The following is a 26,728-nucleotide window of genomic DNA, read 5'->3' on the forward strand; positions in this document are numbered from 1 at the left end:
ATTTGTATAGCACCATTAAGTGCATGGATAGTTCAACGTGCGATAATAGAGAGTGCGATAATAAAACAGAAGAAAAATAAAAGCTAAATAAAAGCAACAAAGATAAAAACATGTGTAAAACAAATAAAACAATTGGACCACATCTTTAGACTAATACACAAGTTAACAGTTTAACTTCAACAGTCAAATGCAGCTCTAAACAAATGGGTTTTTAACTTTGAACTCAGAGCTGAGGCTTTCAGCATTTTTACAGTCTTCTGGGAGTTTGTTCCATAGTTGAAGCATAGGAACTAAATGCTGCTTCTCCATGGTTTGGTTGTAGTTCTGGATGTACAGAGTAGGTTTGAACCAGAAGACCTGAGTGGTCTGGGAGGTTGATACACTGACAACAAATCTGTTATGTTTTGAGTTGCTGATCCATTCAGTGATTTATAGACTAACATAGATTTTAAATTGTCTATTCTCTGAGCTACAGGGAGCCAGCGGAAGGATTCAGAACCGGGCTGATGTATTCTACATTCTTAGTTCTAGTGAGAACATGGGCAGCAGAGTTTTAGATCAGCTGCAGCTGTCTGATGGACTTATTAGGCAAACCCATGAAGACACTGTTGCAGCAATCAATTCTACTAAAGGTAAATGCATGAATGAGCTTTTCTATTTGGACATTAGTCCTTCAATGCTGGAGATGTTTGTGAGTTCATAAAAGACTGACCTGTTAACTGCCTTTGTGTGCCTCTGAAGGTTCAGGTTGGAGTCCATCATGACACAAAGCAACACTCTGATGGGTTCATAGTCAGCTGGTGACATTGTGATGTAAAGCTGTGTGTTGTTTGCATGGTTATGGTAACTAGTCTTGTTGTTTGCTATAATCTGAGCCAAGGAGAGCATGCATGTAGATTTTGAATAGGAGGGGCCCTAGAATGGATGGAGCCTTGAGGAGCCCAGTATGTGATTTTTCTGGTCTCTGATTTTTTAGTTCCCTTCTGACACATTGAATTCCCTGTCCTTCAGGTAGGATTTAAACCATTTGAGTGCTGTACCAGAAAGGCAGACCCAGTTTTCAAGACATTATAATTAAATCGGGTGATCAACGGTATCAAATGTTACACTGAGGTCAAATAATGCCAGTACTGTGGTTCTTCCAGAGTATGAATTTATATGGATGTCATTGAACACCTTAATCAGGGCAGTCTCTGTACTGTGGTTGGCACGGAAACCTGACTGGAAGACATCTAAGCAGCTGGGCATTGTTAAGAGGGCATTTAACTGTTAAAACACAACTTTCGCAATAATTTCACTGATAAAGGGGAAGTTTGAGATGTGTCTGTAGTTATGAAGGACAAATTTGTCCAAGATTCTCCTTTTCAACATTAGTTTGATAATTGCTGCTTTTAAGGCTCGGGGGGAAACACCTGACACAAGGGATGTGTTTATTTGAATCAAATCAGTCTAAAAACAGGCAAAAACCTCTTAATAAAATCTGTGGGTAAAACATCAAAACAGCAGGAAGAGGAGCTTAGCTGCTGAACAGTTTCTTCTCAATGTTTGCAGTTTATAGGGCAGAATCGGGACATTTTAACAGAGTTTATTCTAACTGGAGACAGCATTGGTACTGGAGTTGTCATTGATGTGCAGACTGCTTCTCTAATGCCTTGTATTGCTTCACTTAAAATTTTGCAAAGTCATTGCTGGTCTTTTTAGTGTGGAGTTCGTCAGTTGCATCAATAGGAGGGTTTATTAACCTGTTGACTGTGGCAAATAAGGCGCGAGCATTGTTGATGTTTTTGTTAATCTCTTGGAAAAAAGATTATCTTGCATCTTTTAGTTGGAAATCATATGTGTGAAGTTTCTCTTTACAGATTTCATAGCTCAACACTACCCCTCCAATGAAATGAAAAGACTCATAAAAAAAAAAAAAAAAAAGACAACCCGGTATTCATTTGTCTGAAATACACCTACATGATCAAGGGATTTGGGAAAATATTTAGCTGAGGAGAGATTTTTTTTGTAAGGGAATGTTTAATGTTACATTGTTAAACATATATACACACCAACATCTCACATGATTGTGGAGGCTGATGGCCTAGGGCTGTCTTTCTAAGTCAGAACTTAGACCCCGTGTTTTCATTTATAAAACCATTACCTTTATGCTCTAACAGAAAGCTTTTGAGATTAGATGACAGATAAAATGAGACTTTGGTTGTTGAGGACTGTAGTCTGAAAACAGCTCCATCTTTAAAGGGCTTAAGAAACCCACAGAAAAACAGCCTTGCAGTGGTGAAGTCAGTTTCTTAACTTAAATCAGTACAGTGAGCAGTTCTTGCAAATGCTTAAAACATGTTTTTGCCAAGGATGGCATGAACAGTTTTTAGATATACAGGGCTGTATCTTTTTCAATTAGGAGCAGGTTGTTTTGATGTACTTCACTCTGAATAAATCTTAGATACATTTTTTCCTTCAATCACTCCTTTGAGATTAAGATTTGTTTGATGATATTTAGCATTTAAATTTAATAAAAGTCCAAAACAGAAACAAGAACTTCATGGAAACTAGCAAATTTGGAACCAACAAGGGAAATTACGAGCAGTTTGCAGAAAATCACCAATAAATCAAACAATGAGACATCTCTGTGCTGCTTTGTAAAATAGTAGACTCTTTACTATTCCTCATATCTTTCAGATGCTATCCTACTTCTACTGGATTAATATACTTTCTCTTCACTTTTACCACCCAAAACAATCTACTGACATTTCCAGGTAAAAGTATTGGACAGAAAAATAGTAGCATATTCCCCCAGAGGAAAAAAAAACAAAAAAAACCAACCCAATGAACATTTAGATGCTACAGTTGCCAAATGTTTTTTTTTTCTCCAACAAATACCAAGAACTGTCTAAGAAGGTGGACATTTTAATGGATGACAAATATTCATCAGAGAGGCTTTACTGATGAACAGAAGCCATTTTATCTAAACTGTCCTTTTGTCAGTTTAACTGCTGCCTTTCCATAAAAACATCATAATACTTCTACTTTTGGAGAAAGATTAAACGATTCCAAGTCTACACCTAGAATGAGGCCCCGCACAGCTTGGTCACAAATCATCTAAGCTTGGCTACGTTACTTACTCAGTGCGTCAACAATCATATTTTCAAAAGTACTACACTTTTATAACCTGGAAAGAGACAAACATTTATTTATGATCACATTTAAAGTTTATGATTATCATAACACATTCCACATAAGCCTCCCTGGTTTCTCGTGAGCTGAGCGTCTAGCGCCGGCTGTTTGGGCTCTGGATAGTGTTAGTGACGTTTTCCCTCACACAACATTAATAGCTGAAAAGCAATGTCCCACCCACTTCTTCCTTGTGGGACAGCCACATGCTAGATCATGCAAGGAGAGATGAATGGCAAAGCTTAGGCCACATTTGCAGCTTCAAACCATTTCCTCTTGTCATACTTTCCTTGATAGGATGAGCAGCCAAAAAAAGAATAACTTTATAGGCATTTTTACATCAAGCTGTATTCTCCCAGTTATTTGACGCTTTCTGAATGTGTGCACGACCAAAACCAGTTCAGGTTTCGTAGTTATAAACACACAGGAAAACTGGAAAAAATCTTTTCTGTACTATATTTTCTAGAACTACCCAGATCAACCCAGGTTGGATAAAGGGTCTTTACATATTTATTGCTTGTGGTAATGCAAAGACATTCTCACAGTGAGTGAAGGCTTTGTACATTTTAAAAATAACTTTTCTTCACATTGTCAGTTCATCTCTAACCATCTCCAGTGTAAAACAATCAAATTGTACAGTCTTATTCTCAAAGGAAGTAATGAGCCTTAAAAATTCTTTAGATTCTTCAGTAACAAAGGTCAAGAGTTTCCGCTCAGTAACAGAAACTCTTAGCAAACCCATACTTCTATATGTATCCCAGAGTTACATACTTACAAACCACTTAAAAGGTTTAAAAACACACAAAGGGTTGGCTTCTGCTTTGGGGTTTTCCCCAACTATATAAAACTAGGTAACAGAACATATTGCATGTGGTGTTCAGGATTTAATTACAGCATTTCAAGATAAGTTTGTTTTCCCAAGAAGCATAATAATCAATTTCTGGTGAGCTAAAGGGCAAATGAGCATCTGACAATTCAATGGAAAAATGAATGATTTAATATAGAAATGGGATAAAGACATTTAGTCTGAGAGGGAAAAGCAAACCATTTCACTGAAAGGAATGCTTGCTACTGTAGCTCTGTAAACACTGGTCCGCACTATCGATCAGTTCCTTTCAGCTCAAGTTAAATTAAAACAGATGCCTTGCAGCCTGTGGGTTCTGGCCATTTTGTTTGACCCTCCGGTGTTTCCACCTCACTCCACTTGTGGTATTTAAAAAGGTCGCAGTGGATCCATTCTCAAAAAACATGTGGAGTAAATCAAACTGAAAGAAAAAAAAAAAAAACTTCCATTTGTGCCTTTGGGGAAGTGAATCCTCTTACAAAAGAGCAGGGTGACATTAAAACCGTAAAATAACATTTCCATCGATTAGGCAAGGGGTGATGAAAGTTACATACAGTTAAAACTCTCTGACCTAGATTGTACCTCTAACATTCTTCCTGCTTACTTTCCCAGTGTCTACTAATTTAATTGTGGCAGAACAAAAACATACTGGACTACGATAGGCCGTTTGGGAAGTTCTGTGCAATATACAGCAGATGTGCATATTTGCATGAACAACTTCCTAATTCAGACAAAACTAGTGTGGTAAAAGCAGGCTTTGTTCATTTCAAGTACCACGTATACTGGTGTTATGGTCACACAGGGGAAAATGAGAATCTGGAAATATGAACTGCTTTACATACGGAGACATTTAAGTTGGATTCTGTAAAATAAAAGACAATTTTCTCCAAGTGTAGTTAGCAAAAAAACAAAAAAGCCTTTTAAAGCAAAGCATTTTTACACTGAAGAGCCTACGACAGAAAAAAGTCAGTTTTTACTCTGCAACAGCCATACAATTTTTTTTCATCAAATTAACATTAATTTTAATCTTCTTAAACCATTTTAAAAGCACTTGGGCTCAACCACGTGTTGTAAAATGGTAATGCAATCCAGCTTCATTATAGAGGAGCTTTAAACAGCTGTCCCAATAGCAGAAGCAGAGGTTACTGAATGAGGTTTCCATAGTTTGAGGTAATGAAAAACGGGTCCATTTGCAGAGTTTGATACAAGTGACTAAGTTATGAGATCATTTGTATATTTAAATGACTGGTAAAAGTGGAGTTATTAAATTCCTGCAACTGGGCTGCCTTTTATCCCAGCTTTTTCAGTCTTTAACACTCAGTTATTTTATACTACAAAACACACATACATATGCCGGTTCGGGGGTAAGCTATGGTTTGGGGCTTTGTTCAGGCACAAACATGTAGTGGGCGAAGCTAGAATCGAAGAAATACCTCCCCACTGGTGAAAGACTACTCCCCTCCTGCTCCACAAAGGTCATATCTAAAGCTAAAACTGTTTTCTTTTGCACTGGAGATTTTTTTTCAATTACCCAGTAGAGTTAATATGCAGTACATAACGTAAATATGTAATTTGCAAATAGAAATGGATAAACAAAACAAAACAAAAATCCTTTAATACAAGAATTTAGCCAAGTAAGTTTATTGGTCTACATTTATCTGTGGTAGTTACCAGTTCAGTAAGATCCTTATTCAAAAACATTAAAGCAATGAAGCAGAAACCATTTGTCAGTTCTGAGAAATGTTTAAGTAATACACAGTGTTGCTGCATATGCAACAAAGTGGAAGAAGGAAAAAAAAAGAAGAAAAACAGACACGTCTTCCCTCAGCCAGGGCAAGAAGACTTCCTTTGCCATTCAAATAATTGCACATTTCCTTATTTTGGTCTCGCTTCTTCTGACGACTTTTCACTTTTTGGTGACACGAGGCAAAGCCCACCGAACACAGATCTACTGAAAGCATGAATCCTTCTGGAAATTCCATAGAGGAAACCACTTTTAAAGTCTACAAGGGCTTCACTAGTAGCATGAAATCATTTGGTTATATTCAAAAGAAACTCCCATTTTTATCAACAGTATGAGATAGTTTCATTCCAAGACCAACGCTGCCATCATGTGGTTATAAAACATTATGGAAAACCCAGGTAGTTTGTGTAGTGTACTTTTATTGACAAATGTTATAATTAAGACAACAATGATCCTCTGAGAAACATACACACTGTATCAATGAGTTACCCCACGGTGCACTCTGACTTTTAAGTGAACAGGAAGTGCTTTAGTACATTGTTTAAATGTTCAACATTTTATGCATCTTGATAAACATCTGATATATTTAAACCCCACACACAGCAAATAGATTCTGATTAACAAGCAAATTACATCACAGAAAAAAATTAGATTTTTAAATGTATATATTAAATCTAGTTTTTGCAATTAAATTAGCAGAAACACAGTTCAGCTATACACCATTACAGATAAAACCAGCCAACAGTTGTGTATTCCAAGACCTAAGATAGCACATATCAGTTTATTGTACAAATAATCATGAAAAAAAGAAAGAAAAACAATGTATATCAGGTATGACACCATTTCCCACACCCTAATCTTGTATCTGCAGCACAGCGTGTTGGTCACATGCGGAGGGCAGAGTCTAAAATGGAACACAGTAAAATCAGATTTCATTTAAAAAAAACGAAAACAGTAATTTCTCCAAAAAAGATCAAGTGTCTTTATTTCCTTCCCAACAGGAGAAATAAATAAAAAAGGCTGCATGTTTGACTTGGATACTGTTTATCCTCTATTAGACAAAGAGGTTATTTGTTTTCAGCATTTGGGGTAAATCAGTCAGGGTCAGTCTTGCAAAGGCCAATACTTACACTTGAGTTGGAAATGGCAGTAATCACAGTAGGGCCTCCTGTTATGGATGCGAACCTGGACTCCAGTCTCTGTTCCTCCGAGGTGTCGATTGCAGCCCACACACTAAGAGCAGGATGGAGAAGTGAGAAAGGGATCAGGGCCAATTTTAGATCCCAGCTGATCTGAAATGTCTCAACATTGCTTCAAACTGTCCACCACCTTAGCACAAAGCAGATGTCTGTTTCCGTGTGAACATGAGATGCATGGCTGTGTGCAAGTTACTCTCAGTAACAAAAAGGAAAGTCATTTTACATTTACTGGTTAATGAACAATTTGTCCATGCCTGTGACATTTACAATTAACGTCTAAAAGCGAAGCATGACAGAGTACTGTCATCACCCATTGGCCAATTACACAAGTTAAAATAGAACCTGGAACAGAAAGAGCACTTATCACTACTTCTGAGAGAGCAGACACCACTGCAGAGGCTTTAAAGACTTAAACACAAACCATTATGCAGGCGAAAGTTCTGATTTCATTGGACAGAGTCAAAAAGGAGAAACATCCCAATAGAAGGACCCCCCCCACCCGACAAAAAAAAAAATTAAAAGCAGGCAGCCTGGTCCAATTATTTGAAGCGACAAGAGTTCTGTGACCACACCCTAACCAGGCCTTAACCTCTCACCTGGAAACAGGTCAGGTGGAAACAGAGACTAAGGGTCTTTATGATCATCGCAGCCCCACTACCCAGGACACGCTCACACACACAGCAAGTCCTCCTGCCACTGACCATCCTGGGGCGCCACATGTTAACAGTGTAAGGCCACCATATGGGAAAAGAAGGAGAAAAACACTTGCACACGAAAGGTAGGGAAAATTTAAACAACACGAGTTGTTTACCTGGGTTGATGAGAGGACTCCATGTTCACATGTCTCTGGAAAGACAACGAGCCAGTGCTGTAGCGTGAGGAGGCAGTCCTAGTCTGAGCACTGTAACCTCCAGCAGCTGAACTGGGGCGAGGGTAAGTAAATGTTGCAGCACAGTCTGGGGATTGATGGAAAATATCCAGGTTGTCCAGAGACTCATATCTGTGGAGAGACGGCCACAAAATGATCGAAAAGACAGCCAGGACGCAAAGTGAGTTCAAAACCTAGTTTATCATTACCTCTTCATGGCGGTGCCAACATCAGCTGGCTCTTTATGAAATCCACCGTTGCGTTGGCGTATCCAGCTGTTGTCAGTCAGAAGCTGAGTCCTCTTCTTCATCTCCTCCAAAATCTGCTGTCTCTCCCTCTCAGCTTTTGACATGGTTAACCCTCTTCTTTTCCTTGGATCGCCTAAACCTAACATTTTAGAGGTTAGGCCCATTGCAACAAAAAGAGAAGAATGGAGTAGGGTCAACTAACCTCTTGATTGTCTGCAGGGTCCAGATAAAACCGGAGTCGACATGGACATTGCCCTGTTAGAAAGATGTAAAGAAACTGACATTTCTAGCTCCATATTATTGCTAGAAGTTTGTTGATGGCTCTATTAGGGCTGTACCATATGGTGGACAAAATTATTGATATTGACTGATATTGATATCTTGATACATTTTTCAAACGATTTAAAATAGGGACAAGGGAAAAAAAGGCTGAACTTAAACTAAAGCCCTAACCCTGTTTGGACATAACCTTTAAAAACCCAGCCAACCATGCATCGTTTAGCTAATTAGTTAATCCTTTCCTCTGCCTATACCTCCCATATTATACAGTTCAGGATCAGAATTTAGTGGGATTATTAAAAATTTTGGAAACATTTTCTGTTAATAAGGTAACATCTGCAATAAATATTGCACAGTCCTAAGCTTTACATTTTACAGATTATTCTAAAACTGTTGTCACCATAAAAGAAACTAATTTCCGGTGCAGTTAAAAGTAGAAAAACAAAATGCATCAAAAGTCAATAACATTATATCAAGACTAATTTCTACAGGGAAATATGCTGTTTGTAAGCAAGGGGATGAAGGCAGAGTGCAATAATAAGTGGAAACTAAGCTGAGCTTGTTCAGACCTGTGAGCATGGGACAGCTGAGCGAAACCACTGGAACCCTCAGCCCTGATGTTCAGCAATAGGAGCAAAAAGGCCCAGCCAAAGCACAAGATGACCCAGCAGTAATGAAATGGGGAAAGAAAAACATTGGAGATCATGCAATGTCTGTCATTTCATACGTTTGCTTTCAAGAACACTTAAAGAAAAGCTTGTTTACCAGTCTTTCTCAGCAATCCTGTTACTCTGCACTCTGTGGGCAATACTGGGATGCATCAGTCCAGCTTCTTTCTGATATTCTCCATCAAGATTCACTTTCTCTTCTTTTTTTCCCTTTGTCAGTCCGTTTGCATAAAATTGGGAACTGGCAAACAGCTCAGGACCACTGCCCATCTCAACAGCATTCTCCTATAAATTACAATTGTGTTTGGATGTAACATTTGTGTTGGTAGGGAATAAAACAAAAGCCAAATAACCCATTAACTGGCAAGAACAGTAACTAACTAAGCCAACCACTGCTTTGACCTGTTGGGGGAAGAAAAAAAAGGAACAAAAAACTGTCATCTGTGGACGCACTGTATATATCTCATGCACCTTTTTACTTCCTTTGGCACCTTCTTCTTTGTCTATTTGAGCTGATGTAACTAGTACATTTCTCCACTGTGAGGTCAATAAAGTCAAATCAATAAGAAAAAATTGCAAAAATTTTCCAGAGATAAAAAAAACCCAACATTTTTTCTATCAAAAAACAAATATTAACAGAGGAATGCCACATATCACTTAAAATGAAGCAAAACAAACACTTTTTAAACAAGCTTGAATAATTATCATCTCCTGGTTAGAAAAAATAAAAGATTCTAACAGGAGAGACTGTGGAAGCTAACCAGCAAATCACTCGTTAACTTTAAACTGGAAAACCAATTTATTCTGTCCATATTCATTTTCTTGATTTTTAAATATTGCTTATGTAATAATATTTGAACTTTATTGATCTCATATTGGAGAAATTGACCTATGCATTTAACCCATCCCCTTCAGGAGCAGTGGGCTGCCATTGTGGGGCACCTGGGGAGCAGTGTGGGGTTAAGGGTCTTGCTCAGAGATCCACAGCGGCAGTCTGTGGGAGTGGGGCTCAAGCTCAGAACCTCAGGATTCCAAGCTCTATGCTCCAACCACTAGGCCTCCACTCCCCTTATTGATATGTTTTTATTTGCCTTAAATAAAGTTTATTGCATGTGAAACTAATTAAAATTAATCAACAAGCACCACAAATGAGTTTAATATGCATGTTTACTTTTACAACTACTTCTATCTTAAAAACATGCATCCAAAAACAAAAAGATTTTAAACGGCTTAATTTGAAAGTTCTCTAGTTTTAGTTGAGAGCAAAACCATTAAAGGACTGAACTAGATCATGCTAAAAATATCTACTACTGGCACTTTTAACATTGATGGTCAATTCTTTCATACCTGAGCATCAAAATGAAAATTGCTTATTGGTCAAGATAATCTTTAAGAACTAGATTATATTTTAAAAGCTACCGTAGTGGTTGCTTTTCTGTTTTTTGGCATTTTGTTAGATGGCCGACAAGCTGTGAAAACTTATACCAGTACCATTAGATAACATTAACTATTTGGCTGTGTGTAGAGCATACACAAAGCCTCCTGACCAAAAAGCAAGTGAAGGTATGATGCCAGTATATTCAGATTTAGGAATATACTAAAATCATAAACTGAGCGTTTAAGAAATTTACCCTCAGCGTCTCGCTTTCTATTGCATCCTGTTGTGCCCTTTGCCACTCTGCCTCCAACTTCTCTTGATCTCGCTGGTACTGCTCCTAAAGGAATAAAAAAAATTGTAGTTTTTCCTATAATAAACAGTATATTATGATTGAATTAAAGCATTTGCCTGCAGAAGGCGCTCTTGCTCTTCCTGCCACTTCTCCTGCCGCCTACGATCCTCCTCACAGTCCCAAGCCCAGCTGGATGAGGATGGGTTGAGGGAAGGCACCTGAATCTGGAAGTGCAAAAACAGGTTGTAAATCACATGGATGTTCGTCTGAAATAAACATAGCTCAGGTACAGCAATGGAATAATATTATATATATATATATATATATATATATATATATATATATATATATATATATATATATATATAAATAAATTATTTAACTTACATCAGATATTGCTGATTCCAAGCCTCCTGTGTGAAAGTATCATAGATCAGAGAGGATATGACATTACTTTATATAAAAAAAGTGCAGCCTTATATTTAGTAGATTTGACACCAGAGTCTGGGGATATATTAGAATGCTAAATATATATTTTACACCACGTACACCATCTTTGTTTCCTCCCTTAGCTGTACCTAAGGTTCTGTTTTCAAAATGAAAACAGAACATCTTGGTTTGTGTTACAGTGACTTCTGGAGGCCAAAACACAAACATATACTCCAATATGAATACAAGATTTTTTTCTATGCTCATTTTTATCAGAAGAAATGTGTAAAAGCAACTTGTTGCAAGTTAACTGGACCCAGATTATAAATGAAATGCTGCTTTTACATCAGCACACTGATATTTCCCCAGCCTGAAGACGGCACAATGAAAAACACTCAGATGGAAACTGTTCAAGCACAGAACAAAAACTACAAAAAGAAAAGGCATTCATCTGTCATTCTGACAAATTCTAAACCATTTGGTTTGCTTGCTGCTGCTCAACAAATGGTGGATTTCCAGATTTTAGCATCTAGCAAGCTGCTCAAAACAAACATGAACTCAACACAAAGCAAGCATTTACCACACAAGTAAACCCATGAGCTGATTCCTGCACAGCATGAGGAGAGAAACAATTGTAGGAGAGAAGTCACGTAAAGCAACAACCACAGCTTGATACATGGTGTGGCTGTCAAGTCTCCTGTTTCGACCGTATTTTATCCTCCTTTACTGTCGTTCTTCCGTATAGGCAGAGTCCCATAAATTTCCCAGATTATTGTGTTATAGAATATTATACATCAAGATAAAAAAGGTAGTAATAGTGCTGCTAGCACTGCATGAAAAATCTGATCACTTAATTTTGGTTTGCAATGGGTTGACAAGTATAAATTTCATGGGCACATCTAATATTGTAAAATTTTCAAATCCAAAAATTGACAGTTACAACATTGGGAAAATCGGCCATATATTCATGGTCCGATTCTGGCCAGATAAAATCACAAAGAACCTCAAATTTTAAAATAAAGCTGTCAACTACAAAACGCTCACTACAGCATCTGTAAGTTGCAAAGCATTGCATAATTAGATTAAATGCAAAAAGGACAGGATCAGTGGTATCAGTCCTGTGATTGTGTGGCGAGATTAAGCACTTTGCAAAGGCTAGAACAATTTTGCTCAAACCTGCAGGAACCTTTTAATCTTGATACTCTGTATTATGAAAGGTCTATACAAAACTCAACTTTGACTAATCTCAAACCCCCCTTCAGGTTTTTAAAGGATTATATGGTCAGAATTCTGCTAAAAGTGCACACACATAACACTGATATGAGCAGTTTTATTTAATATGCATGCATATAAACTATTCTTCTCACACATTTCTAACATTGTAGTCAGGCAGATTTAATATAATCTGCCCCAATATAACACCAGCATAATTGCATGCTTTATTTTAATGCACCTTTGATTCTCTCATACTCTTATGGGGATCTGTCTGTGCGCTCGTGTCGACCTTTATCACTTTGAGGGTGGAGCCCAACAGAGAGAAGAAGCTGCCGGTGATTTGCCACTTTTGTGGAAATCTCACACAGATGGTACTGTTTTCCTCCTAGCTGCGGCTAACTATGTCAACAACTAAATCGTTAGGCTTATCAGTGTTCTCTTCAAGAATAAAATTCTTACAGTAGCTGCAAACTGACTTGCATTTACATTTCTAAACAAGAGTGAAGCCTTACTTTTCTTAATACAGTATAAAAGTGAGGATAAGGTTAGTTTATGTTATCTGAAGTTCAAATTAGACTATCCTTTTATAGAATATTGCTACCGCTGCCAGAACAGAATGATTGTGTTAAACTAAGTTGCTTAAGGATGACTTGAATTTATCAATACTTTTACTTTTTAACTTTGCTAGCATCACTAGCCACAACTAGGCAGATAACTGTACTGTCTTAAGAATCAGTCAAGCAGTCAAATCACAGGCAGTTTAATTCCTCTGGTTGGTTCCAAACTTAAAGTCACAAATTGATACAGGTTCCACGAGCAAGTCAGAGAGAATATACAACATAAAAAGGTGCGTGGAGAGTAGTTTATGTGTGCACTTTAAATGAAACTGCTCGTATGAATATTATTATGCCCTTTTGGAAGAATTCTGACTTCCTAAATCAATTCAGTCAAAGTAGCCATTTAAGTAAACAAAAAGCAATTAAGGAAATGTGTATTTATTTTGACTAAATCTAGCAAAGCATAGCAAAAGCCTTCCAAGCTGTACAAACAAGAACTAATTTTACCTTTCTGTGTGAAAAACTCTTTCCTCCTTTTTTGATTTTCTCTAGTTATACTAACATTTTCTACATGGAAAGAAAGACTGAATTATAAAGGAGAATGAGTCTGCATTCGAAATTATTTATGTAGAAATAGCTACCTTTACATCTAGCCTTGGTTGTGTTAACAGAGAAGGGCCCACCGATGACTTTTTCTTGCGTTACCTAGGAGGATGAAGGAACAATCACAGCAAGTGGAAAAAATGGCAAAGTTTAAAGGCTAAATTGTGAGATGAGATTGTCAGAATAGACCTACATTGTCTGTCTGCCCATTAAGTTGAGATTCTTGTGTGTCTGCCATTTCTGCAGAGGCTGGACTGTTGGCATGGTGATCGGAGCGGCCTATTAAAATGGGTGCCGTAGAAGTCAGATTAAGGGTCAACATGCTGTGTCCTGGCTGGATGTCATTACTTCCTTTATTCGTGCTCCAATCTGGAAAAAAAAAAAAAAAAATGTGTTTTAACAATTTCTGAATCAAAAAATTGGGACAACTTCTGTAGTAATCATCATCACCACCATTGCTGTCACTTTTTATTACCCTTGATGCCATGACGCCGAATGTCCATTGTTAAACTGCCAGAATCCAGGGAGGATGCCATTTTATCCTTCCACTGACTGTAGGTCATATGTGCAACAGCAACTCCATCAACTGCCACAATCTCATCATCCACACAGAGCTGGCAGTGCTCTGCTGGACTGCCTGTAGGATGAATATAAGGAAGAGGAGCAAAAAAAAAAGTCAGATATCAGTTTAAAGAACATTTTGACTATAGTTGAAATGAAGCCACAGCAGCTCACTTCTCAACTTTAACAAGTAGGCGAGTAACCAAGCTATTGGGCAACATATACAGCAAGTGGTACCTGTGTAGCATCTTATTTTTCATGGTTGAGTTTTTAAATACACATTAGATACACATTTGGAAGTTTTAATGCTGTTATGTGCTTTAGGCATACAAGTATTTTTGTTTATCTTTCTTTCTAGATTGTTTAGTATGGACTTTAGTTGAATTATTTTTTTGTTTAGTATACTTTGGAGTTTACCTACTTCCTTTTTGTAATTAATTTGGCCTCGTTAATTAGTTTTTGTAGGACCGCTTATTGATAGGTTGGGTTTGGAAATGTTTGGGATGGACTCTACTGCTCTTCTTCTCGCTCCTCCATCACCACCACCGAGGATGCGTCCTGAAAAGGTGGGCCCGTCTCTATTAGCTGTAGGCCGCAGCTGACATCCCCGGCTTGCCATTCGGCATTTTTGCTAGACTTTGTTTTAGTTGTGATTTTGGCCTGGTGTTATCGGTTCTCCTGTTTGATTCTTTTTTTGCAGTAGATAATTTTTTGCTATAATCTGGTACTAGTAAGGGCTTTGGACTGCCCTGTATAGGGTTGGCCCCCAGTTGTACCATTTTGTTCTTTTTGATCCGCTGTTCTGGTCCGACTTTCTGTTAATACTTTTTTTTTTTTTTTGAAGGGGGGGTATATTCAATTCTCTTTTTTTTTCTCTACACAACATCAAAAGCAGCTGAACCGAAAGAAAAGTTCACAAGAGTTTTAAAATAACCTATATTTTTCTGACCCTCAGTTTTGCCTACTGTATGTGTCCTCAAATATGTTGTGCCCTTGTCGGAACTAACATATTTATAGAGGCTCGTCTAATAAAAATTTATCTTTAGCAAATAGTTGTGTCCTGAGGTTGGCATTTACCACAGAAGTTAGAACAAAGTTTTAGGATGAGGATTATCAAATTAAAATAGTCTAGGCTTAATGCCAATTGACAACAAATGTATTGTTTTAGAATATGGCTGGGGGATTAATCAATAAAATAATTTTTTATAAAATAAAATTGGAAAATATTGATTTTTCCTCACCAATGCACATTTTGAATCTCCATAACATTAGTTATTAGATGTTTAATTATAAACAGAGCTGAAGTAAATATAAAATCACTAGCTACACAAAATTAGCCATATATTTTCATTTCAGACTGTTTTAAAACCATGTTTCACAACTAGATGTTCTTTAAAATAAGATTGCCTTCTTTGTTGGGGGTGGCGAATTAATATTTGTGACAAGTAAAAAAATAAAAATAAAAAATTCACCCTGCCCTATTCTAGAAACAATTATTAAGCAAGTGAGGATACATTTTAAAGTCTTACCTGGTTGAATGCTTTTTATTCTCACCCCTGTGCAGTCCCAGTGAGTTTGGAAGCCAAAGTCTGGGACGCTGTTTGGTTTCAGAGTCAGGCTCACTCTCATGTCACTGTGATCAACCTAAAAACACATGCTCACGTAGGTAAAGGTGACACCTGTAACCCGAGGTCCTGTGCTTTCAGGTAGAAATAAGAAACCTCTTACACTAGTGCAGTAATGGATACCCTGAACAGTCTTTTTCCCCCCATACATTTCTTCAATGATTCTTGACCACTAGATCAATTTGGTTATGATTAATTTGCTTTGTCATGAAATGTTTGCTACCCAATATCTAATCTGCATCTTATTAGGAATTAAATTATACAAAAAAAAATAAGCCTTTTAGAACAAAGTCTGCAAACCAATGATGTAGCTTAAAAGAAATCTATGATTATAACAAACCCAACAACCCAATTAGTGGTCATTTGTAACACTTTATTTGAACAACAGTGTTGCACAAGCAAAAACTGTTAAGGGATATTACCTTAATTCAAGTGACCAGCTGCGGTAGCAAGTCAGTAACAAACCGATTAAGTTATTCTTTCCCTTCCTACATAAGGCTAACACAATGTATGCAGTATAGGGATGAATGGAGGAACGTAATAATAATGATGATGTGTATTTGTTTTTAAAACTCAAACAAAATTATTATGGGTACATAGAATAAATAAAATGCATCCCTAAATGTAAAAAAAAGCTAAATATACAAGAAAGTAGGTGAATATACAAACGTCATTTGAACACAATTGAAATTTCTGCCTCCAGTTGCAGTATTCTTGGTGCATAATGACTTTCTAAGTTATTAGGCTTCTCCATTAGTGTTATGGGCCTACAGTAGGGAAAATAAGACACTTTACCGTCTAAAGATGCTAAAATGTGTTTATTAAAAAGAATAGAAATAAGATGCCTCGAGATTCAAAGTTAGTGGACATAATTATCCACTTAGGTACCATTAAACCACAACAGTTAAGGAGGCATAGCAAGGATTAAAAGAACTGCTGTCAAGCTTTTAACAGTGTTTAATAGCATTTCTCTGGCAAAGACATCGTTTAGTGGCACCAGCTGGCCAAATTTTAAATGACATTAAAGAACATTACCTCCACCTTTAGGCTTTAAAGATTTGAATGCTTTTTGATTTGTTGAAGTTAGATGACAGGTGATTGTTTAAGATCTGAAAAGATTAAATTTCATTCCAAATAATTGACCCTATTTATTTCAATATACAGCAGTAAATTTTTCAGGGTCCCACTAACTGAAAACCATTACCACTACCTTCCCATGTACATAATGACAATATGCACATTAACATCAGTTATTTTATAGGACTGTCAACTAAAATGAAGCCCTGCAATCAATAATGAAGCACATTTTAAATTATGAATGAAAATAACTAACAATTTACACTTGCAAAGGATATAAAGGGAAACTGTTCTGTTAAGGTGCTTCACTTACATATAGTGTACCAATTTAAAATCAGCATTTATATCTTCATGATGTAAAACCTACCATCTGAAAAGTTGCAGTCAATTTCAATCTTTTGGTAGGACTGTTTTTGATACATTATCTTTTTAGCCATTAAAATATTTTAGTAAGATGCCTTCATGCTTAATAAAATATTTTGCACCAATTTCACTTGTAAGCATTTAATTTCAGTGCACGTCTCTTCAAACAGTGAACAAACAAGTACTTTACAGCGGATTATGCAATTAAGGGGAAGCATTAAAAGATCAGCTTAATTTGTCTCAGCAGGTGGAAGCTATTCTTGTTGTAAATAGATGAATAGGATCTTGACAATTATAGAAAACATTTTCAGTGCACAGTGCAGACTGAAATACATTTCACTTTTACCTAAGACAAAAACATACCTTTAAGACTGTACTTGCATTAGATGCAAGAACAGAGCTTTTGTTGTTGGAAGATGATTTTGTATAAGTCTGAGGGAAGGTTTGATCATTCACTTCCTTTCGCTGTCCTGCGGCATTCTGCCTCACCTGGTTAGCCTTCTTCTGCCTAACCGAGGCCTGATACTGACCCCGCAGATGCGCTGCTGCAGTCTGCCTTTTCAGAGCTGGTTTCGTTGAGGAATGGGAATCCCCAGTGTTTACAATTAAACTCAGACTGTCAACCTAAGGATAACAAACATGACCACACACCGAAACAAGCACATTTATAGAAAGCATACACATTAGGTTTAAAAATGTAAAAAAAAAAAAAATTCTATATTTCTTTTGATTTTCCACTTAACAAAAAGTGACAGCTCAGGTTCTACTTTTCCTAATTCATTAGGACAATGAATACCACACAAAATATACTATAAGATAATATATAGCAGAAATAGTCACAAAAATCTTGGTAGCATAAGTCTCTTAGCATTAAGACAAACTTTTTTTTGGGTGCCATTTATTGGATTGGATGACTACATTTCTAAAGTACCCCAACAATGTCAATTTATTACACTGCTGAAATAAATAGGCCAGGATTAGGAGTCACAGACTTAAAGTGGAAAAACACACTACAGGCTGATCTATCTTTGATGTAATGTCCTTAAAGAGGTCAGTTGTAGGCTCTGTATTGTTTGTTCCCTCTATGTGCCTGTATGACCTTCCTACAATGGCAGGACATGCTCCTGATGACCTAATCAGCAGCAGATTGTGTCCTGAGGGATGTCCCCACCAGACCTGGATTAAAGAATCCGCCAACTCCCAGACAGTCTGTGGTGCAATGTGACATTGGTGGATGGATCAATACATGAGGTCCTAGATGTGCTAAATCATACTGAGGTCTGGGGAACAGGTGGGCTAATCCATAGCTTCAAGGTCTTCATCTTGCAGGAACTGGTGACAAACTCCATCCATATTTATTAGGAGGAACCAAGGGCCAACCGCACCAGCATATGGTCTCACTATGGGTCTGTGAACCTCATCTTGGTAACTAATGGCAGTTATGCTACCTCTGACTAGGTGCACTGAAGCATGTACAACTCTCTAAGAAATCCCCACACCATTACTGACCCACTGCCAAACTGAAGGATGTTTTAGGCTGCATATTGCTCTCCATGGTGTCTTCAGTACTGCACAGTGTTGGACTGTGAGAACAACCCTCAGCTATGGATGCGATGCCCTCATACCATCCTCATGGAGTCAATTTCTGTTTGTGCAGACACATGAACATTTTTGACCATCTAGATGTCATTTTGCAGAGCTCCGGCAGTGCTCCTCCTGTTCCTCCTTGGACAAAGGTAGAGGTAGCAGTCCTGCTGCTGGGTCGTTGCCCTCCTACGGCGTCCTCCACGTCTATTGGTGTTCTGGCTTGTCTCCTGGTGGCACCTCTAGCCTCTGGACAATATGCTGACAGACACAGCAAACCTTCCTACCACAGCTCGCCTTGATATGCCATCCTGGATGAGCTACATTACCTGAGCCACTTGTGTGGGTTGTCCCTCTCGTGATACCACAAATGTGAGAGCACCACCTACATTCAAAAGGGACCAAAACATCAGCCAAAAAGCATAGGTAGTGACAGGTGGTCTGTGGTCCCCACCTGCAGAACAACTCCTTTATTCAGTGCATCTTGCCAACTGCCAATTTCCACCAATTGTCCATTCCGTTTGTAGAACAGCATGCGAAATTGATTGTCAATCAATGTTGTCAATCAGTGTTGCTCCCTAAGTGGAAAGTTTGATTTCAGAGGTTTGATTTAATTTAAGTTATATCGTGTTGTTTACATGTTCCCTTTATTTTTTTGAGCAGTGTATTCTATTCATGCAGTAACCAGCAGAATCAATATTAGGCTAAACAATCGAGCACCAATAGTGTAGCAACGTGTACTGGTCAGCAGCTTTTCCTTAAACGTTTGTGGAACAACGTCAGATTCTTCAGCTAATAGACGGCAGCCAGTGTTATTGCATTTCTTACTTAACAGCTCATCCAAGGGGATCCAGCAAGTGTTTTTGTCAGGACAGCACGCAGGTTATTCCATCCACTTAACTAGGAAATTCTGGGAATGTATATGGTAAATCCTGCTCTATGGGGGCTAAGCCGTATCATCCATAGGAGCAGAGATGTGGAGTTTCCTACTAGTTGAAGAATGTCATCCTGTCGAAAAAACATTTTGCAGTGACAGCAAGCCAAATGTTCTAGTCTGAAGTTTTCATCCCAAACCATTATACTGCATTTACCAAATGCTGTTTTGCATATTCAGATTAATTATATATTTTTTTCATGTGGACAACTCGCCCATTCAAGTCTACTGCTAAACTCAGAAATGCAATCTCTTTACAACTATGGACCTTTTCAGGGTAAATAAAGCCATCTTACCAATTGTAAAATAATGTCAAAGAAAATAAAGAATTTAATATAATATACACACACTTAATTTAGCACAGAGACACTTTTTTTTTTTAATCGTAGAGTGTGAACTCACATTGTGTTGTTTTGGTAGTGTGGATATTCCGGATGGCTTTGCCTCGAAGGGTCTGGCTGTGATCGGAGTGGAGAGACGAGTGGAACCCTCAGACCGACGGTACCCACGAGGAAGACTGGCAGAGCTGGACCATGTTGCATTTCTGGACAAATACTTGGAAAGCCTTGCAGACTCCTGTCTACAGACCCTTCCATCTTCAGCTGAATTTGGATATGATTTTGGAATTCCATCAGATTTCTTGATCAAATCATCAGTAACATCAACTCCTGAATGACTAACTACATTTGGAGAAAAAGTTTTCCCTTTCAGATCAGTGCTGAAGGAATGCATGTATGAAGCAGAATTGCAGGTTGTAGCGGATTCTTCAGAGTCAAACAGTTCAGGCTGTATGATGTTAAAAGAAGAGGAGATCTGGTTTGGCAAACATCTTTGTGGTTGCACCTGTCCGAGACTGGAATGAAAGGTAGACTGGCTGCCTAGGGCTTTCACTTGGGTCTGAGAGGTGAAAGCTTGGTGTAGAGAAGGTGTAGTAACTCCAGCTCTTCCATCTGAAGCTAAGGAGGCAAGGGCAGGCTCCCCTCCGATGATGGACCCACCAGATTTAGAACTGGCTCCCTGGTGACACTCCTGTACAGACATGGAGAAACAGTTTTTGAAAGACTGTCCCTTAAATCTGGTGATGTTAAAAATACTTAGAATAGTTGTAGAATAAACCTTTGTTCAGATAAAAGTTAAGCTAGAACTATTTACAGGTAAGTAACCTTACCTGTGAATAGCTTTGGGGTCTGAAAGGGGTGTCAGTGGCATAGCTGCTGGTGGAAATTGCTTCTGTATGTGGCCTGAGAGCAAAACTCAGAGGTTTGGATGGAGAAACGGAATAAGGACGTGGTAAGGAGCTGTGCCGCCATGGTGACTGATCTCTAAATAAAGGACAAAGAAAATAAAATCATCAATAGTGTCGATTTGCCTTCCAAGTTGCATATTTCCTTTCTAGTTTTCCTTTTATACATAAGGTTTTCTATCTTAATGTACCATTCACATACCTCTTTATAGGCCCTCCTGGTGCTTCATTACCCTCATAATTTCTCACAGCCCCATTGGTCATCTCTTTAAAGATATGCTCCCTTTCAAATGACCTCCTGTACAGTTCAGACTTGGTGCTCCTGCGTCGATTCTTCCACCTCGTCAAATCCTAAAGCAGAATCTAAAGTCAACACCTTATTTGATTCTCACTGCAATCAACTACTATTTGCAATATGACTAGTATTTGTGAAACCTCGGGGGTATTCTATATGGCATCTCCTTGGGAAGACTAAATTTAAGTTAATCTCTTAAGAGGTACACAGGACTTTGTTGTAAAACAGATATTCAAATGGGTTTACTTCCAACTAACCTTTTAAAAATTCAACAGTTTTGTTCGTCCAGGGTGATAAAAGGCAAAATTAGACTTTGTAATACATGAAACTGCAAATACAGACCATATAATGAGACACTTTGTCAAAATGGACTTACATCCTGCCACTGAACTTCACTGTCCCTGGCAACAGCACTACAGTTTCTTTCAATTTCTTGATTCCAGTCCCTGGTGTCTTGGCCTTTATCAGAAATGGCATTTCCATTTGAAACTTTACGCACGGGGTACACCATAGGGATGTCACTGAGGGATTTGCTCCTAGTTCAGAGAGACAAAAAGAGAGAGAATGTTGAAATATTGATGAATGAAAACAATATTGGTTGCTGTGCTGCCCAGGAAAAGCAAATGCACACCTGAGACAAAGTTAGAGTATTTTAGAGAGATGTTCATATAAGGTTTCCTAGTCGGTCTTTCATTTCTGTGCCACTGCATCATATTAACATGTTTACAAGTGAATAAAAAGTGATCAAGATGATGCAGAAGAGCAAGAATGATATATTTTTCTTACATGAGAATAAGTGCCAGCATAATCAGCATAGTTGATAGCAGCACTTAATGACAACAGATCACAGCTATGCCAGCTGTAAAAGCATGCTGAGCATACGAACATGATAAATGGGTAGCAGAGTGCAGGAAGGGAGAAGCATTGCAATCAGCTACTGAGCACTTAACAGATGTCTTCTGCAAATCATAACAGCTATAACTTGTACAGTAACAAGTTATAGCATGGCTGTAAGCAATAGAGTAAGGCAGATGTGAAAACGAAATAAGCTACAGTAGCGTTTACCAGGTGGTGTAATAAGACAGTGGCACAAGTTAATTTTAGGAAGACAGACCGATTACAAAAACAATGCTGAAGTGGCATAGATCCTGCCGTCTGGAAAATGAACGGGGATGCAACCCTGGAACTCCATTTTGAGAAGCAAGGAACATTTAACAGATGGGAGAAAAAAAAACACCAACATGAAGCAGCAACAACAACAAAAAACTAAACATTTGCTTGAATAACAGCGCTTTTTGACTCACCAAATCCAGCCAGGGTTGACCTGAACTGGTGTCTCAGACTGAATCTGACATGCTCTACAGGACCAGAAAAAAAAAATGTGAATAATTTGTACCCATCTGAGATAGCCATTTCTTAAAAGAAAACCTAAAATAAGAGATCTGGAAGAAGAAGTTGTATACACTACAACAAAAATTTAGAAGCCAAATATGATGGAGAAATGAACCGGTTTAACATCAAGCAGACATGAATTAGTCTGACAGTTTGTTAGCCCACTGAAAATTTATTTCCACAGCTATATAAGACCACAGCAAACTGCAGAGAGTGCTGACATAAAGCTGTTAGGTTTAACATGTTTCTATTATGGCTGCACAGATGAGGCAATGCATGATTCATGTTTAGCAGTTACTAACAAATGAGTCTTTTCATCAACATGCTGGTAAAACATCCTTACATCAGTGCCATAAATGGAGAGAGCAAATGTTCCATAACATACTACAGCACAAAACGGTCAAATCTTAGTTTTACAAACGGGGGGGAACAAAAACACACGCACCATCGGAATATACGTCATAAGAATGCAAAAATAATAAGCATGGGAAAGATGAAGCCAGATGTTCAATCTAGTGTTAAATCACAAATGTGGGTGTCAATTAGTGTCAAATCTCGGGTTTGCAAAAGGTTTCTTCAACGGCGTTAGGATGTATTCCTGAAGTGGCAGATACATCTTGCACCATATGAGGTGGCAGACTCCTGGAAGTGTTCTCCAACTCTTCAGCAAAATGCAAAGTTTTCTGGCTACAATCAAAGACACAAAATATGTTGCATGAAATTATTCTAAAAACAATTTGTTGTTGAAAAAAAACATATTTACAAAAACAGAGCAGAGTCTGCTTTGGGTTATGTTCACATTCCATAACTAGCTGATTATATGTAGTAGGCAAACTACAGCTTATTTTTAGTGGCATAGCTTCTCATGCAATTTTAAGTACATCTTTTTTGCCAGAGGGTTATTACATGGAAAATGCTTGAAGACTTAATACTTGACAATTACAAATTAATTTATAAAGGCAATCATTTCCTATTTGTTAAAACAATTTTCATATAAGCTTGTAGTGTAATTTAAAAGTAATGAACCTTTCCACATTTTGTCACAACACAGTATTCAATTGGGATTTAATGAGAAAGACCAACACAAAATAATCAAAAATTGTAACCTGGATTGAAATTTTGAAGTTTAATGACTTTTTAGACTTGTTTACAGCCAAAAGAATGTATAAGTAGAATACAACCAAATGCCTTCTTCTTTTCAGATAATGTTCACTCAACGAGACCATGAACATTATCAAAAGGGAATAAACATCTTTAACAGTGCACATGTAAGAACTACTTTAACATCTTTTATCAAGTAAATTAGTTACGTTTTAGAATTATGCTGTAGTTTAGGTGATTGGCTAAAACAAGCAGACCTTCTTTCACTTAAATAATTTTAAAAGAACAATGAAAACATATTTGCTAAATGTCCTGAATTGTATATTAGTCAAGGGACTCCACACAGATGGTGGCAAGCGACATTGCAGTTACAGCTGCACAGTGGCATGCTGACAGGCGCGAGGCAGCTGCACACAGACGCCATGTCGTATACGGTCATGACTACTTTTGTCATGTAGCTTGAGGATCAGAATTGTAACAAATGTTAAATTGAACAAACAAATCATGAATGAACAGATGACCACATACTTTTGTGGAAAGCTGCAACACCACTAGTCTCAAAACTTGTGTAGCTTCAATCTTAGTTTATTACAAGATCTGACCAGCTTTTGGTCATTGCTGAAGATAAGCATCCATGTAGCATGATGCTGCCACCACCATGTTTAAAAGGCATGGTATGTTTTTGTTTTAGGCTGATGTGCAGAATTTTATACTGACTCACACCCACTTAACAAGATTGCATACCTTCTTCCTATTCAAGACAGGCCAGATTTGTTAAGTGCACCACTGATACATCTCAGATTCTCCTACTGTACCTGCGCACCTCCTACAGACTTACAAGGCGCCTTCCTGGTTCTATCGCTCTCCATGTGAAGCTGGTGAGTGTAGGGAGCCCACCACTTAAACTGACCTTTGTAAGTTTGTAGACGTCGTATACCATTTCCATCACCATAAGCGCCATGATGTTTATCCAGTGTTGCTGCTGTCTGAACCAGGCTTTGTAGGGATATCTCCTGTCTAACCGCAGATGTAACATCCACCTGTTAGTCTGTCAACCCCCCTTTAATTGTTTTGACAAATTAATTTTAACATGTTTTTATACAAGTTTGTATTAAATATTGACACCTAGAGGTTCAAATTCAAGGAACACACTAAACATACAGTAGGAAATACAGTTTTCAGATGCATAGATCTGAAGCTGGAAGTCAAAGGAAACCCGGCCGCGTGTTATTACTGCCACTTGTTGGACTGACATTGTTGTGCAGTTTTTCCTAAGGCTGAATCTCAAGTGACGGGAACACCACAACGACCAATTCCCTGTGATTCCTATAACCAGTGTAAAAACAAATCTGGAACTTTAAATCCAGTTGCTTTAATGGAAAAATTGGCAAAATTATTAACAGACCAGCAGTTGATGAGATGTTCTAAGCATCTAATCACTTTATACACCAAATTTGGTTTAACATGTCCAACTACTTTTTCTCTGGACCATGTGCTTTTGGTTCATTTAGGTTTAATAGCAAATCTCCAAGCTTCACAGAGAACTGCTCTTTTCATAAAGATACTTAGTTACATGCAGATATACTGCATTAACTAATAAGCAGACAAATCAAAATAGATGCATCAGATTTGACTTAAGTATACAAGTTTAAAAGGGATATAAAAGCATATGTTGAGCCCTTTAATTTAAATTGAACATCTTCGCACAATTAAGTAGACCTTGGTGCTGCTCTGTTATATAATATCCCAATGGAATACACTGGATGTGTTGCTTTAGCAAGAAAATCTGAAAAGGATCAGGGGCTAAGCACACTTTCCAAGCACCTACTGTACGCAACACTGAAGTGTTGCTAAAGCTTAGCCTTGTATTAATTTAGTAGGATAAAGACAGACCTTAGGCCAAGCATTTTACGATACCAGGGCCGTTTCTGGGAGCCAAGGTAGATCCTGTGGACATGAATCTCTTCTTCAGGGGTCCAGTATCGAGGCAAAAAGCGATCATAATTGCGATTGAAGGAGGTCTGATGTAAAGTCTGCTTCAGTCTTCGTAAATAAAAATCATCTTGGACAGGGTCTGCCTCACTAAAATTATCTTCCGAGTCATCCTCGTTTTGGGCTTCAGGTGAAAGTTCTTTAATTTCTTCTCTGCTCCAAGCGGGAAACCCAGTGAAGAGTGGTTGATGGGACAAAACTGTATCAACAACACTGCAGTAAAAAAAATAAAATACCCAAGACTGATCACTGCCTAGATCCTTTTTCAATTCACTGCTTATGTTAGAAGCTATGTTTAGCAAGCAAAAGTAAATTAGAGATGTAAAAGTTAATGAGATTATGTGTAAAAATAGTGCAATTAGACAACTGTAAAAGCATTACTGGAGACTGGTGGTGTCACACCCTGATCATGCAATCCATTTAATACTCCTGGAAAGGTTCCCTGAATATTGCAATGATCTTTCACTTTGAGTCAGTCAGGACTCGGCCACACAATCAGGAAGACTGCCGACTTGACAGAAGTCTGACAGACAGTCTGGCTGTGTTTCTGTGACAAATGCACCCAAAACTGTGTGGATATTCTGCCAATTTTGAAAATAAAATTTATCATTGCATTATTTCCATTAAATGAAAAAAAAAAAAAAAAAAAAAAAAAAAAAATATATAATTGCACAGTCTCCCCCTTCCCCCCACACAACAACTCCCAAAAACAACATACCAGCAGTGTATGTATCATGAGATGCATCCCTATTTCAGCCAAAAGCTCTAGTTGTGATCATGCCAATCATCACAAACCAAATGTAAAAAAAAAAAAAAAAAAAAAAAAAAAAAAAAAAGTCAATTTCCTCATAAAAATCAAATATGCTGTGCCATCATCTTCCAACTACATCTTTTTACAAGGCAGGAAGGTCTCAGGCAGATCAAGTGACTCACATAAGACAAAAGTGTTTCCATTGCAGGTTTGCAAAATATAAGAATTTGGATACAACTGAAAAACCTCAAAGTGTAAAAACCTTTTATTGAAAAACTTGTTTTTCAATAATTGACAAGATTGACAGTTTTTTTT

General features: G+C 37.8%; 1 protein-coding gene across 5 annotated transcripts in view; it reads right to left on the minus strand.

Annotated features, from left to right (window-relative positions):
- Positions 1 to 5,941: 5,941 nt before the first annotated feature.
- The window catches only part of LOC119782784 (LIM domain only protein 7-like), a 31,424-nt gene continuing 10,637 nt past the window's right edge, over positions 5,942 to 26,728 (minus strand). For 2 of the 5 annotated variants that reach the window (XM_038283930.1, XM_038283934.1), the window contains 21 exons: positions 22,482 to 22,535; positions 21,554 to 21,713; positions 21,085 to 21,233; positions 20,808 to 20,961; positions 20,042 to 20,668; positions 17,485 to 17,745; positions 15,586 to 15,700; positions 13,971 to 14,132; positions 13,689 to 13,864; positions 13,534 to 13,597; positions 11,079 to 11,104; positions 10,808 to 10,915; positions 10,653 to 10,736; positions 9,119 to 9,306; positions 8,923 to 8,967; positions 8,277 to 8,329; positions 8,036 to 8,213; positions 7,770 to 7,958; positions 7,555 to 7,663; positions 6,890 to 6,992; positions 5,942 to 6,663 (listed from right to left, as the gene is read on the minus strand). In XM_038283930.1, coding sequence (XP_038139858.1) covers positions 6,644 to 6,663; positions 6,890 to 6,992; positions 7,555 to 7,663; positions 7,770 to 7,958; positions 8,036 to 8,213; positions 8,277 to 8,329; positions 8,923 to 8,967; positions 9,119 to 9,306; positions 10,653 to 10,736; positions 10,808 to 10,915; positions 11,079 to 11,104; positions 13,534 to 13,597; positions 13,689 to 13,864; positions 13,971 to 14,132; positions 15,586 to 15,700; positions 17,485 to 17,745; positions 20,042 to 20,668; positions 20,808 to 20,961; positions 21,085 to 21,233; positions 21,554 to 21,713; positions 22,482 to 22,535 — 3,025 coding nt within the window. In that variant the 3' untranslated portion in view covers positions 5,942 to 6,643. The remainder of the gene's footprint in view (positions 6,664 to 6,889; positions 6,993 to 7,554; positions 7,664 to 7,769; positions 7,959 to 8,035; positions 8,214 to 8,276; positions 8,330 to 8,922; positions 8,968 to 9,118; positions 9,307 to 10,652; positions 10,737 to 10,807; positions 10,916 to 11,078; positions 11,105 to 13,533; positions 13,598 to 13,688; positions 13,865 to 13,970; positions 14,133 to 15,585; positions 15,701 to 17,484; positions 17,746 to 20,041; positions 20,669 to 20,807; positions 20,962 to 21,084; positions 21,234 to 21,553; positions 21,714 to 22,481; positions 22,536 to 26,728) is intronic. The other 3 variants (XM_038283932.1, XM_038283931.1, XM_038283933.1) reach the window with 3 other exon arrangements.

This window comes from Cyprinodon tularosa, unplaced genomic scaffold (assembly GCF_016077235.1).
Source record: "Cyprinodon tularosa strain WSP-4 unplaced genomic scaffold, ASM1607723v1 ctg197, whole genome shotgun sequence".
NCBI lineage: Eukaryota > Metazoa > Chordata > Actinopteri > Cyprinodontiformes > Cyprinodontidae > Cyprinodon > Cyprinodon tularosa.